The 15,126-nt window shown below is 32.4% G+C and overlaps 1 protein-coding gene across 7 annotated transcripts; it reads right to left on the minus strand.

The window, feature by feature from the left end:
- Nucleotides 1–2,712: 2,712 nt before the first annotated feature.
- On the minus strand, nucleotides 2,713–14,306 carry LOC127721797 (uncharacterized). 7 transcript variants are annotated; one of them, XM_052228589.1, is made up of 7 exons: nucleotides 14,141–14,306; nucleotides 11,955–11,995; nucleotides 9,691–9,887; nucleotides 9,109–9,186; nucleotides 6,261–6,806; nucleotides 4,941–5,010; nucleotides 2,713–3,006 (listed from the first exon to the last, which is right to left on the minus strand). In XM_052228589.1, the coding sequence occupies exons 2-7, from the start codon at nucleotides 11,962–11,964 to the stop codon at nucleotides 2,990–2,992; spliced, it is 918 nt and encodes a 305-aa protein (XP_052084549.1). In that variant the 5' UTR covers nucleotides 11,965–11,995; nucleotides 14,141–14,306; the 3' UTR covers nucleotides 2,713–2,989. The 7 variants fall into 7 exon arrangements, 4 of the variants coding, with proteins under 4 accessions (XP_052084549.1, XP_052084548.1, XP_052084547.1 ...); XM_052228588.1 differs by lacking the exon at nucleotides 2,713–3,006 and adding an exon at nucleotides 3,672–3,792; XR_007991475.1 differs by having other exon boundaries at nucleotides 2,724–3,006; nucleotides 4,941–6,806; nucleotides 14,141–14,303.
- Nucleotides 14,307–15,126: the final 820 nt, after the last annotated feature.

Genomic DNA, 15,126 nt, shown 5'->3' on the forward strand with positions numbered 1-15,126 from the left:
TGGATTGAACCTGGTTATAAAGCTAGCTCAACAACTCACTTGTATGACAGTCGCATATAAGTTCCGTATATTGACAATGATGTGTGAACAAAAAAAAAAACAAAAAAAAAAAAACAAAAGACACGAATACAAAAATTTACCATAGCAGAATAACACTATGACGGGATGTATAAGTACTGAATCACGTCAAATGGATATTATCAAAATTTGACTAAAAAGTAAAAGGACTAATTTACAAAGACAAATAGAAGAATACTATAATACGTTTTTATTAATAAGACGACAAACAACGTCATGTATTATTTATGAAGTTGTTACGGAATATTTATCAACAAGGTCTTGGTATCTTCCGATGAACTTTTTTTTTAGAAAAAGGACTAGACGTTCTTTGACATACTCCGTAAGCGTTCATCAACTTTCTGCTCAGAATCTGATGACTTTCAATAAAGTCTGAGTAGCATCTCTGTAATTTGCTCCATGGAATGTTTTCAAAATTGCAACAAAAGAAATATATTGGCATGACTACTTATCTACCTGAAACAATATTGATGCCACCAATGAATTCCCCACGTGAACACATACATGTCCCCCTTTTAAATGAAGCTACTGCGGATAAGAAGAAGATTTTCTATGTGGAATCAAACGGTTGCAAGGAAGCTATTAAACCAAGAGTTTCAAATGGTGAAATTGAAATCATCCCTTTGTAAATTTTACGGACGCAATCACGAGTTATTTGACAGATGATATCGGATATGTTCCTTCTGTCGTAACTACAATCCCGTTCTCTTTTTACGAATGTGACCTACCGAATTAGACTATTTACCAGGTTTGTAATAACATGAGCAACACGACGGGTGACACAAATGGAGCAGGATCTGCTTACCCTTTTAGAGCACCTTAGATCACCCCTAGTGTTTGGTTGGGTTCGTGTTTCTTAGACTTTAGTTTTGTATGTTGTGTCGTGTGTACTATTATTTGTCTGTTTGTCTTTTTCTTTTTCAACCATGGCGTTGTCAGTTTATTTTTTCGATCTATGAGGTTTTTTTAGTGTCTCTCTGGCACGCCCCTCTTTCAGAAATAAATTTTAATTAAATTTCAAAGTCCGTTTACACGACGCCACTCTTTGACATCATGAATTACCAAAAAAATAAAAACCACTGCAGCACTCAAGGAAGGAAATGGAAACTAGACTCCACTAAAACAACATTTGAACTAAGACGAAGATAACCTGTTGATTCAGTTAACGTCCTAAATATGCTCCTATAGATATTTTCTGGATTCCCAATTCGGTTGCTGTACAGTAAATAAATACCAATGTTCACCAAATAAATAGGTACACATTAAATTTTGTTGATTTTTAATAGTCATAGGGCTGTTTTTGATTCATCTTAAAGCAAATTTTATGACCATCTTATGACTATCATATGCTATGCCATAGAATGTAGTTCATAGCTGTCATAAGATAGTCATACCTCTGATGTTCTTATGACAGTCAAAAGTGAAAATATGTAACTATGAAAATAATATCTATTACTATTCTTATCTTATACGAATATTTTATATTTTTTTCATTATACTGAACACGATGAACATGAAATTATATATGGAAGGGAGTTAAACTCAGAGTTGATAATTTGTTTAAATATAGAAGGAACTTCGCGTTCATGTATTATTATAACGAAGTGTTATCTAAAAGGGAATAATTTTAAGATTTGGTACATAGAATACCCGCTTAAAGAAATGACCGTGCAAATACGTTAATGATCACTACTATATAAAGAAAGAAATATTATAAATATTCATTAAAAATAATCATTACAAAGAAAAGGATTCCATATTGTACGTCGCAGGAGATTAATTTTAAATGACGAAGTGGAGAAGAAATAAATCTTAATTATTTAGCAGATTAAACGACAGAACAAACTGCCAAAAAGAGATCAAGAAAGGCTCCATGTAGAAACTCATTTTTATAGAAGGGCTAAATATATGGTTTATGTATAGACTTTTAGCTTATAAATGTACCACTCCAAACGATGCCTAGTTTGGGCCCCTTTTTTCAAAATCCTGGATCTGCATGTTGCATGAGCAAGTACAAAAAATGTGTGATAACGTAACATTTATGACAATCAAAAGACCATCATAAGTCATGTCGTAAGGTGTCTTAAGTGTACGATAAAAGTTCTGAATATAATGACTTGAGACCCTTTCGAATACATATATTATGACATGTCCTTAAACCATCGTAAGGCATGTCTTATTCATAAAATACTTTCGAAAAAAATGCTTCAAGTCTTGCCTTTCAATTTTCTCCTTGTCCTTCATATAAATAATTTCAAATCTATGATACCCTACGTGAACATATCTACAACATTTAAAAAGTTGGTGCTATGTGAATGTGACCTGCAGTCACCTATCATTTTGCCAGCTATGACAGTGTAAATGATATTTTAAATATTTCCAATAATCAATATTACTTGTAAATCACCATGATCACAGGCTATTCTGTTGATAATCAAGAAACCTTGCACTTCAAAATTATTTTACCGCATAATATGCTCAATTATGTTTCCTTTTAGATATTTAGATCTATCTTTTTGGTTGGGACTATATTAACTTGCGTATACACTGTTCGTAGTGCAACGGTTTTGACGTTGAGTGACTGGCAGTAACCCTTCACATAAGCTTTTATCCTCGTGCAGCATAGTACGAGGTTATTTATTAGAACGGAAAAACATTGTCGGTGACAAAACACAGCTTTGTTTCGGGCCAATTCTTAGTCGATGAAACCTGTTTCCTGCACTAGCACCAAACAATACTTTATTTGATACATTGCTATAAAATGATTTGAGCAATTTCCAGCAATTACCTTGAATGCCGTTTTTCCACAATGAATATAAAAAACAATGAATACATTTTGTAGGTTTTTTCATATTTGTGCTGTTATTTCTTCTCTTGTAAAAAGAATTTTCTGTGACTAACATTCAGATTTTCACTGCGTCCATTTACCTGGTATTTAAAACATACAATTTAAACATGCTTAACCCCGCCATATTCTGTATGTGCCTGTTCCAAGTAAGGAACCTATAATTCAGTGGTTGTCGTTTGTTGCTGTGTTTATACAATTGTATATATAAAAAAAGAAGATGTGGTATGATTGCCAATGAGACGACTCTCATATATAACAAATATGTAACACATATGTATGTATTTTTATTAACAGAAAATTAACGCATTTGTTAAGGCGCCCTTTGTAAATGAGCTGTCCAGAATAGTTAACATTTGACTATTTTAGCAGGTCTATTTTTAAAACACATTTTTAAAATCACATTTTAAAACACATGCAGGGCGATTTTGTAATGATGCTGTTAAATGTATAATGTATTATACTTTTGAATCTTTTGATCTCAAGCCATCGTGCTGGAGGTGATTCTAGCTACATTGTTCGTAAGCACGGAAACTGATATCAAGTGTTTAAAAGATTTCATCTTAGTTTTTTTTTGTTATATTCCGTCGTTCAATCGTTAGTTTTTTATGAATTGTTTTGTAGATTGCTTTATGTCTTTTCGTCGATTTTCGTTTCATCCACAGTGTTGTACGTTTGTCTCTGATAATTCCCGGCTCTTTTTTGTATAGAATACTTCCACGTCGTTAAAGACAGTTTGAATCCAGAATCTTCTTAAATCATCTGATTTTATTCAATGCTTTATTTATGTCTCCTCTCTCAATAAGTACAATACACAATTGTAAATTGTAAAACAATACCACATCAAATGATGATCATTCTATACAGAACTATATGAAACTATCAAAATGTCAAGATATAAGAGACTATTAAAATGGCAAGATATAGTTTATAAACAATATAAAAAAGTATTTACAGTATAGGAAATTTCTACGCTTTCTAAAATTAAATAACAGATTTTTGACATTATCATATATCATATAAACATTTAAGAGTAAAATGTAATTTTTTTTAGTTTTCATTTAAATTATTAAATAAATGGAACATCTGCATAAAACTTGCGTTTCGTCTTCAATCATAATATACAGCACATACTGTGTTTTCTAAAATTGGATTTAATATCGCCCAGTTTCAATTCTAAGTAAGCTCACAGCACGTGTACATTTGGCGAAAAGTGCTTGGTTGACTTACTCAACATTCCGCTAAATTATAATAAAATAACAGAAATGAAAATGATCTGTTGCTTAATAAATGAAAATATGACATTTTATAAATTTGTTTCGTCCGATGCTCTTTTCAGGATTTACCTTCATCAGGATGCACACAATTAAATTTTTTAAAACGAATCATGTATAAAATAAAATTGAGAATGGAAATGGGGAATGTGTCATAAACAACAACCCGACCAGAGAGCAGAAAACAGCCCAAGGCCACCAATGGGTCTTCAACACACGAGAAATTCCCGCACCCGGAGGCGGACTCCGCTGGCCCCTAAACAAAATTGTGTACTAGTTCAGTGAAAATGGACGTCACACTAAACTCTGAAACATATAAAATTTCCAATTGAAAGGAGCAAGGACTGGCGTTCAGAATATGAACCAGCACACAGGAATTGAATAAAGTAAAAGATAAAAACTTTTCGGTTAAAGACGTCAAAAGCAATTTTTGAGGATGTGTACAACCCAAAGGGGCCTAAGTCGGATATTCTAAATCAACCTAATGGCCTAACACATACTGACTTTATTTTTATTCTCATTATCCTTGCAGTGTTGATCACAAAAAAGAAATGAGTGAAAGCAAAATGTAAGAAATCTTTGCGTAAGAATTTGCAAAAAGCAAATCGGAAGAATGTAGCACCAATATCATGTAGCAATACATCTATTATTATGGGGTAGTATATAAGAGAAGGTTCGTCAGAAAAATATACAAAATATAGTAAAATTATAATACATATGAAACACTTGGAAACGTGTCTTACCCCTCAAACTTGTCCATATGACGTTACTGTACGTCCAAAGATGTCTAGCTTGTGTAAGACCCCGAGGTTTCTGAAAAAGCCATAAACAGATTTGGTAGTAACTTTCTTGACGTCAATTGGCAACTATGTTTATGCATATTAAGGACGAGACCAAATTAACTATTAATAAATATTGCAGGTTTTTATAATTTAGGCTTTTAATTCGTATAACTCATTAACTCAGTAAATCACCGGGAACTGTACGCAAACTATAAGTGGAAAATACTGCATGCATAGTTAGGACGAGAACAAACTAACAATTAATACAAATTGTAGTTTTTTTGTTTTTTTTTTATTTTGGGCTGTTATTTCTTCTTTTGTAAAAAGCATTTTCTGTGACTAAAATTAAGATTTTCACTGCGTCAATATACCTTGTAAAAACCAAATATATGTATTTTATAATACTTTCTGTGACTGCTCTTTATAAACTTGCAATACGTTTAAGAGGTTCCCATTTTGAATTTTATTCTTGTAACTCAGTTAATCTTTTATTATTCGGAAACTGAACCCAAACTACCACTGCATTGATGTATTTGGATAGCGGTTTTATTATTTTTGTCTTTACGTGGATCAACAAACAATGTTTTCAATCGAGTCTCTTATGACTGCGGTAGACATTATTTACGTCACAGAGGGCATATACGTTAAACGAAGACATTTGGAGAAGTGAAATTAGATACGTTTGAGCGATTTGTGATTTTGAGAACACATTTGAGCGAAATGGACACGTTTCGGTGAAGCGGACACGTTTTAGAGTGTTACATACTAGTATATATATATTTGTAGATTATTGTAATAGACTATGCATCGGCCTTTAATATCGCCTCCGGGTGAGCAATTTTCTCGCTGCGTTTAAGACCCGTTGGTGGCCTTGGGCTGTTGTTAACTTTGCTCTTTGGTCGGGTTGCTGTCTATTTAACACATTATCCTATTCCATTATCAACTTGATATTTGTTTTTATCTTGAGTATTTAAACAGATCTTCATATGCAGGCGGTTGTTCCGTCGGTATTGTAGTCACCGATTTAAACCTAGGCAATGGACGGCGTGTTTGTTGAGAATGATTTGACATTTTAAAAACAGACGCATGTGGCAGAGGACTTTCGAATGTAGCTTCTCTACTGTAAAGATCATTTTGTCCAACGTCAATATTGGTCGAGGGCGGAGGCGGAGGCATATAGTAATTATTTGAAAGCCAAATGTTCTGATTCGTTGTACTGTCATTGTGATATTCTAAATGGTTAATTGGAATACTCAGATCGCTCATTGTATCATCACTAACTTCTTCACTTGTATAATCTCCTTCCATTGATGATGAATCAGTGTCTTTGGTAGATAAAATACGATGACTATTCATTGGTGATGAAATTGTAGAGACCTGATTCTTCTTAGGTGTATTGTGTTTATTTTCCTGATTCTCAGATGATTTTGAACTTTGTATGAAATTAAATGATGCGGTCTGCTTGGGTTCTTGCGTTTGTTGGTGTCCTACAGCCGGTCCTGGAATCGATCTTGTAGGCTGGGTGGTATGTTGCTGTTGTGTTCCTTTAGAATTCTGTGTAGGAGATCCATTCCTTAATTTATCATGTTTTTCATCTCTTTGGGCGCATCCCCATAATAGTGTGATAAAAAATAGAACGAGGAATACAATTAAAACTGTAGTATGCGTCTTTAGATGCTCGAAACACGGTTTTATGCGGTCTTCTTCAAGGACTGTCCCATTACATGTATTAAACACCCGTGTTTGGACGGCAAAATTACCAACAAAAGCTGCCGCTGGACCGCAGGCAATCACACCAACCCATAACAGAAGAACACTTAGTCCAACCTGAAATCAAAGGAAGAGATATGAAGGAAAAGTAAGAATTGTTGACGATGTCAATAATCATTTTTATATAGCAATTACTATTCTACAATTTACCATTAATGTCAAAGGTCAAAGGCCCAATAACATATGTTCGAGTGGATATTTTCTTTATTTTGAATGAAAGAGACAGTGAGATTGGAAGCAAAATTAACATGGAAAACCAAGATAATAGATATAAGAAGATGTGGTATGAGTGCCAATGAGACAACTCTCCATCCAAGTCACAATTTGTAAAAGTTAACCATTATAGGTCAAAGTGCGGCCTTGGCCTACACCGAACAGCAAGCTATAAAGGGCCCCAAAATTTACTAGTGTAAAACCATTTAAACAGGAAAACCAACGGTCATATCTATATTTGAAATGAGATACACTTATGAACCAAATAAACAAACGACAACCACTGAACAACATGATCCTGACATAGGACAGGTGCAAACAAATGCAGCGGGTTTGAACTTTTTAACAGGCGCCAACCTTCACCCTAACCTGAAATAATAGTGTAACATCACAACATAGAAAGACACACTATAAAATATCAATTGAAATGGCTTAACTCAATCAAAAGACATATTAACAAAACCAAGTAAACATACACTGAACTAATAAATTTGATCTATGACACAATGTAAATACAAAATTAATAAAAAAAAAGGGAATGAGTTGTAAAACAATATCAGAAAGAAAACTATAAGCTTGGACAAAATGCCGTTAAATAAAATAACGTACACAGGTAAATAAAAAAAATTGTTGTAGGAAGTACATGAAGTACGGAAATATTTTTTACAAAAAAACATAAATTTGTTGTTCATAGTACGAGAACAGAAGTGAAAATTTATCGTCATACTAAATACTTATCAAAGGTGGTATATATTGAAAATTATGTGATGGAGATATAACACAAAATAAGTTAACATTAAATTACACAAATGCATTACAAATTGTATCAACAGGTCAAATTAACACGAAATTACGATTTGAGAGTACTCGCAGTTACTGAAAGCTAGTTAAAAGCCAAAAACAATTAATAATAAAATATCATGCATCAGAGACTTAAGACTAAACACAAAATACATTTGTTTTTCGAACGTTGTTTATAACTTTATTGGTCCACTCCGTTTCTGGTCCAGTCGTATATGTTGAGTCCTTTAGTAGAAATATCGTAATCATACTGAAAAATATAAAGGCGGCCTAATGTTCGGTTAGATGACTTTAACTTTCATTTGCTCTTCTTGTTATTCTATCGCATGATTAGTGACGTCAATGTGTTTGAACTGGACTTATCATCCATGTCAAAATCTTTGACCTGACATTGATAAGTTTGAAACTTACAAAAATAGCAGCTGCTTAAATAGAAATGTTTTGTTGTGATTCGCAAGAAATACAATACCAATGCACAGACAGCAAAATAGTAGGTACTTATCGACATGCTTTATTCATTAAGGGCTAAATTACATATAAATATACTTTCGGTGAAGGATTCGACTTTCTACTATACTAAACTCACGCGGAAATCAGAGAAAGAGCAACGACTGGTTGGCTCGGAGTAATTATGTGTCCATGTAAGGTGATATGTCTTTCTGTGGATTGTTACTTTGTTAACTAGCACGTGAAAAATCCGAATTAGCATGTCGATCTAATACAGAGTAGGGTTCTCACTGTCATATCACATAATCATGTTCTCAGATGGCAAGTCAGATGCGTTTAAAGACATTCTACCAAAATGTACGTATTATTACTCCGCAGTTTGCCGAGGATATCCGAATTTCTCTTCATGATATGCATTAAACAATGTTAAATAATTACCACTGGGCTGCCATTTGTGATCTTGTATATAGACTGTTCGTATATTCGTTGGTTTATTTTTTGTAATTTGGGAACTGTATTTAAACTTTTAAATTAACAAAATACCCCGAATGTTACATATTCTTTTGTTTATCCCTGCCACATGTTCATGTGCCTGTCCAAAGTCAGGAACCTCATTACTAGTGGTCTTCGACTATTGTCTAAAACCGTACTTTTACCTCGAAATATCTTTTTAGATATTTGTGTCGTATGGTTGCCGTCTCTTTTTTGTTCAAATTTTGAAACGCGATATTATGAGCACGCTTTCTGAATACTTATAAGTATGTACAGTAGTGTCAGATACTTCCAAAAGCTAATTAAGGAGCGCCAATATCGATCTGAAATATTGAAAGGCAACTACGTTTTATTTTGTTTTCTAGTTTTTATCATATTTCTGAAGATATATATATAAACTACATACACAGTCTCCAACTTCTTTACGTCTGTTCTTCTTTTCGTGGTCACATATGCAGCAAATAACTAACACATGGAGTAAAGACTGTAAAAAATATAGAAGAATGACAAAAAGGATCGTAAAGTTGTTTATTAAAGCATGACTTGACACACCTAAAAGACTTCTTTTTGTAACTCTGGATTTCTTTTACGACTGTAGAAATGAAATCCGAAAAATTCATTTGTTTATGGACATGTACTAGTAACTTATTTCACAACGGAAAGGGGTATAATTATGCAGCCTTAAAAGTGCGTGTTTGTACTCTCCTACATTTCTATCTCAATTTAATTTAAAAGTTTAAAACATCGATAAACGTTTTTGAAGATGGTTCATGGTGCTCTTTTTTTACAAAATTTTTAATAATATCTATAAAATATTTTCTCCAGCTATTGACCGTATGGGAAATAATCAAATTTGACTTGTTAAAGTTGTAACCGAAAATGAACAAATCTGTATTAAAAGACAATAAATCTGTGAACGTGGGTCTCTGACTTTCGATCTCTTTTTCCTAAGAAAATACTTGAAAACCACAAAACTTTATATACTTACAACGCCAGCAATGATAAAAGCACCAATGTATATCCTATTCCAGGGACTTTGAAAGATGTCTTCGTCAAATTCCTGTTCATCAAATTTTCCTATCTCTTTAGCTGTTAGAATTCCAAAGGTTAGACAAACACACATGCAGCCAAAAAATAATAAACCGCTTACAAACAATTTCTTAATTTGTTCCTGTCTTTCTGTTTCTAAAATAAACAAATAAACCCTTGTTCTTTAATGACGAGGATAATCCAGAAATTGTCAAGATAAGAAGCGCAAATTCTTACATAGAAGCAAATTTAATACTCCTTCAAATGTCACATCGTTCAGGACTTCAAAATAAATTTTCCTAAAATTTAAAAACCACTTATTCGGGCTCTGTCAGGAAGAAAATAAGAAATTAGTACATATTACACACAAAATAGTTCCTACGCATACCTTGAACTTTCAAAATTTGTAAAATATTTGGGTAATTTTGGTAGAAAATAAAAGCTGATGGACATGTTGAACCCTTCTTAAATGTTTACTTTGAATAAAGGTGTATAAAATTGTAATATAACGGCTATTTCCTGGATAAGGCAAATTCAATTTACTGCAAATAGGAAAACAAACAAGTTTTTATAATGACCGAAAATGTTGAAAACAATTTTGGATTATTTTATTTTAATTGTCTTTTCTGAAAATATTTTTCCTACAATTTTCTTTAAAATGGTATGATAGTGTCCCTCATTGAATGGTTAGTTTGAATAATAAAGCAAGTTGTATGAAATTGAAATAGAAATGAAATGTATCGCCTGTTTCTCAAATCGGGAGTTCCTGTTGTTGTAATTCGTGACGTCCGGGATCAAATGCGCTCTAATTTGCAATTGAAGGTATGTTGATTTTTTTTAGCACAAACAAGGCTAAGGAATTGTTTCGATATGAAATGTCTGTCTTTATGTCTAAACTTGAGTCAAAATGAGTAAGAATGCCTGAATTTGGTGAGAGAAAGCAATGGTAGTATGGTACTATGAATTCGTGATCGTAGGAGGAGGCCGGGGTTAGAAGTGTTAATCAGTGATGCATTTGTAAGAGACGGTGTAATTAATGCGTTTTAAGCATTCATATAAAACAAAATATATGTATGATGTTTTTACTTAGAAGCTTGCAAAATAGTTGACAAAGATGTACAAGAGTATAAGATCCTTAATTAAAAAACGTGCTTAAATGTACTGGGTTTTCTTTCCTCTTATCACATTATCTTGATGAATGAATCAATTTGTCGCAAAATTATAAATCAAATGACAATGTTGTTCGTTTCAAGAAAAACTACACTCTATTCCCTTTCGTTTACTGCAGTTACGCAATTTTGTTTAAGGTGGTAACCAACACCTTGACTAATATTAATTTGGCTCGTTTAATTTTCATAAAAATTTGACAAAATGTTTACTTTGACCCTTTGACAAAAATATAAAAATTTCAAAAAATTTGAACCAACCGCTTTATCAGAAAAATTTCATTGGTTATATAGCAGTTTGACAAACACTAATTTTGATCATTGAGAAGCTTAATATTTCCTTAACAATACAACGTAATTAAAACGTTTAGCTGATTTTTACAGAGTTATCTCCCTGTAGTGTTAGGTACCACCTTAACCGTCTACATGTGAAATTTCATTACAAGCGTTTTTAACATTAGACAATGGTATCAGTTTAGTAAGTCTATTGTTGTAAAAGCAAAGAAATGCAAATAATTTTTCAAGAAACCTGAAACTTAGAATCAAGCTGTGTCAAACTACGTGTTCCTTCAACAGTTCTACGCTTCTCTGTCCACTGACAATACATTTATGATCTGTTGCTTTCAAATTTCAATATTATAAGGATACACAATGGTGTTTAAGTTAAAAAAGAAAAGTGCAAAATTTAATTGATACGAATACAAGATACGAGAAACGTCAATGAGATAGCATCCCAACAACAACATAAAAGACAGCAATTCCCTGAAGCTTTAATTAAGGGAGGATTTTTCTCCAATTTGTGTTGGATATGCATTTGAACAAGTAGCACAGCAAAATGGACCTCCCATCAGCATGAACCATACAGCCGGACGGCAAAAGCCAAGGTAACAAAATATCTATAAATCAATCAATCATGGCCACTATTGTTGTAAACGCAAAGAAATGCAAACCGTTTTTCTTGAAAAATTTATCTTATTATAAAATAGCCTGGTTACTACATTCTAATAAGGAAAGTATAACTGTGAGAGGTAAACTAGACTGATTGCTTTAGACTTACCTGTGGCCATGTTGTAAAACGAAATCTTGTCTTTTATTGTCCTAAAATAATAATAATAAAAACATACAAATACTATGTAAATATATATATTGTGCATCGTCTATCAAACGCGCATGTCTCGTAAAACGAAGCCATCTACGCAAATACAATTCAGAAACGAGGTCCAAAATGACAGGATGCATAAAATGAATACAAACACGTTTTTGTTACGTTTTTGTTAGGAAGGTTTTGTTTAGAGAGGGGGTCGTGTTTCTTGATCATCAGTTTTTGTGAAGTGTTTCGTGGATTGACTTTTTTCCTTTACCATGTTGTTGTCAGTCTATCATCTACATAAATACGAAGCAGGGTTCGTATTCATGTCACACTTTAATGTTCTCGTCCAGAAGTCCAGAATATACACACAAGAACTACCATTAGATGTAAACATCCATCCAATAAGTACCATGAACAAATTCCCTGTTTGTGGCCACTTAAGGAGATTCGCTACTTTTGTTTTTGACTTTCTGTCAGATATTTGGAATCATTAGTTTTATCCATGTAGTACGAAGTAAAAATTTGCTAAGTAACCCCTACTTTTGTTCTCATAATTTTATTACATATAGTATAAAAAGCCATTTTTTTAAAATCTTATACAATCCTTGGTATTTGTTCAAAGTTTTCAAAAAAAAAAAGGTGCCAATGTCAAATGTATGAAAAGTCTAAAGAGAACCCTTTCCCGCCAAATTTTTATTGATTATATCTGTAAAGTAAGGACACAGACCTTTCTTTTTTTCTGATATCTAAGTTCCTTTATTTATATACTATCAATTAATTACAGTCTTTTAAAAACCTTGTTATTTTGAAACAGAGGACCGAACATCCTTAAAAAAAAAAACCTATTAATTTGGATAAATGGCGTTACACCACACATTTTACCCAATGATATCTATTTCAAAATAAGAACACATGTGATTGTTTATTTCCTTTTGCTAAAACATAGACAATATTACTTCATCTAACTGCAGTGGTAAAAGGTAAAATGGATTCAAGATGTTCCACTCTGACCTTTACCATTTATTCAAATTCTATTCGAGATGAAAACTGCATAAAACATTAAAGCTGTTTGATGACGGGTTATTCTCTTTTAGCGTATCTTGAACACCAGACTATTCGACAACTCATAAAATAATGTTCCCTTTTAATTGAGTTTTCCAAACGGTTATAACTATACTTTTTTGTCCTGAATTTTACTTCTTTCATTAAGTGCTAAATAAAAATAAAACCCTGTATTTTTGTTCTTCACATTAAAACAATTTTAATTCAATTAAACAATCAGATATATCAAAAAGTATAATTTTGTTCGTTATTATTAATTTCTTGATGTTTGTTTGCTTAACGTCCAGTTGAAAACATTGTGCGACGATCTTTATTTTTGTAAATGTACCACTTGTACTAAATAAGGAAATTAAATATAATATTTGTGCAGATGAAGAGATAGAGATAGATTTCTTAATCAAAACATGAAATTCATAATGTAAAACATATATCAATAAAAAAGACCATCTACTTTAGAAGCCAGTTACAAAATTTGGTCAGAATACAACGCGTTAAACCCCGCACGTGGCAGATGCGTTCGACTCCAATCTTAATTTAATAGGATTGTCAGTTTTCCTACGGAAGGTCGGAGGTTGTCTTTGAGCACTCCGGCTTCCTCCACTAATAAAAACTAATCGCCACGAAATAGCGCAATAGTGCTGAAAGTCACGTTAAACACCAATTGATCAAATCAAATCAAATCAACACGTTAAAGCTTTTGAACGTCGATTAATGTAAATAGATTGTACATCTTAAACTTGTTCTCAAATTTATTCGATAGCACACCAGCCAATCAATTATGGAGATTAGAAACTAGTTAAATTTTACTTTGAATGTGGTATTTATACATGTACACTTGATAAATTTGTAATCAGTATGACACTTTCAATGCTAATTTTAAACCCGATGTATTTTGCGTCGATTAAAGTGACTTTGGCTGAGGTTTAGAAACCGTGTGGTCAGTGTAACATTCTTTAAAAAATGTTTAGTACTCTTAAGACGAATGTCTTGTTCTTGAAGTTAATATAACTACCGGGTTCAACAACGTCGTAAGTTATGGTGTACATGAGAATTTTACATTTGTTACAATCCCCGTTTCTTATGCATCTTACCTTGCATGTTTTATGTCCTTATCAAATAGTTGTAACCATTGTATTATTCCACAGAACAATAAATACACAAAAAAAATTGGTAAACACTATATTGTTTATATATACGTTTCCTATAATTTATTCACCCGTAAACAAAAATCTTTTATGCGCATTTAAATAACACATATTAAATGGAAACACCTATTAAATCGATAAAGTATATTTGACATACAATATATTATATACATATAAGTTTAAAACCCCAATATGTTATCTCTGTTTCAAATAAGACACATGGACACTCTCATTGTGCTGTTAATTTAAAGCAAAGTATGTCAAATGCATTTATATAATATTTAGAATAGTCATTTCAGATGTATTTTGTGGTAAGAAGAATGGAAATTAAAGACATTTTGTATATAAGTGTATGTCTCCTTCTTAGACATTTAGCACACTGTCTCGGCACATACTAATTGAAGTAATTGCCTTCCCAGTCCCCCAACCAGGACGTGACGACTAAACTACAAGCAATTAACCTCGCAAAATATCAATAAATTTAATGCAATAAAAGAGGGACTGTATGCAGATTTCAACTTCTATAAAATTATTTTGAACTAATGCATTTTCAATATCTAAAATCAAAAGTTTGTTGTGATAGGTATTTAGCAGATATTTAAGGGAGGTGTTAGCAATCTCCGTTTTATACTATATTTTCTAGAATAAGTCAAATGATACGCCTTCATTTTACTTTAATAATGTGTAAAAAAAAATAATAACATTTATAAATCAAATATTAACAAATATTTTCAACAAGTAGCACAGGGTTATTATAGTAGTCAATCACACCTAATCTAGTGGAAACTTTGTGCCTTGTTTTCTTAACCCTTGTGGCGAGTGCACTTTAGAGTAAAGTTGGTAAGATCTAAATAGGAGTGAGAAATGATTAAAAACACATGTTAAAGTTGAAAGGTTTAAAGTTGCGATCGTGGGAATTCAGAAGGAAATAT

This window comes from Mytilus californianus, unplaced genomic scaffold (genome assembly GCF_021869535.1).
Source record: "Mytilus californianus isolate M0D057914Y unplaced genomic scaffold, xbMytCali1.0.p SCAF_12, whole genome shotgun sequence".
In the NCBI taxonomy this organism is placed as follows: domain Eukaryota; kingdom Metazoa; phylum Mollusca; class Bivalvia; order Mytilida; family Mytilidae; genus Mytilus; species Mytilus californianus.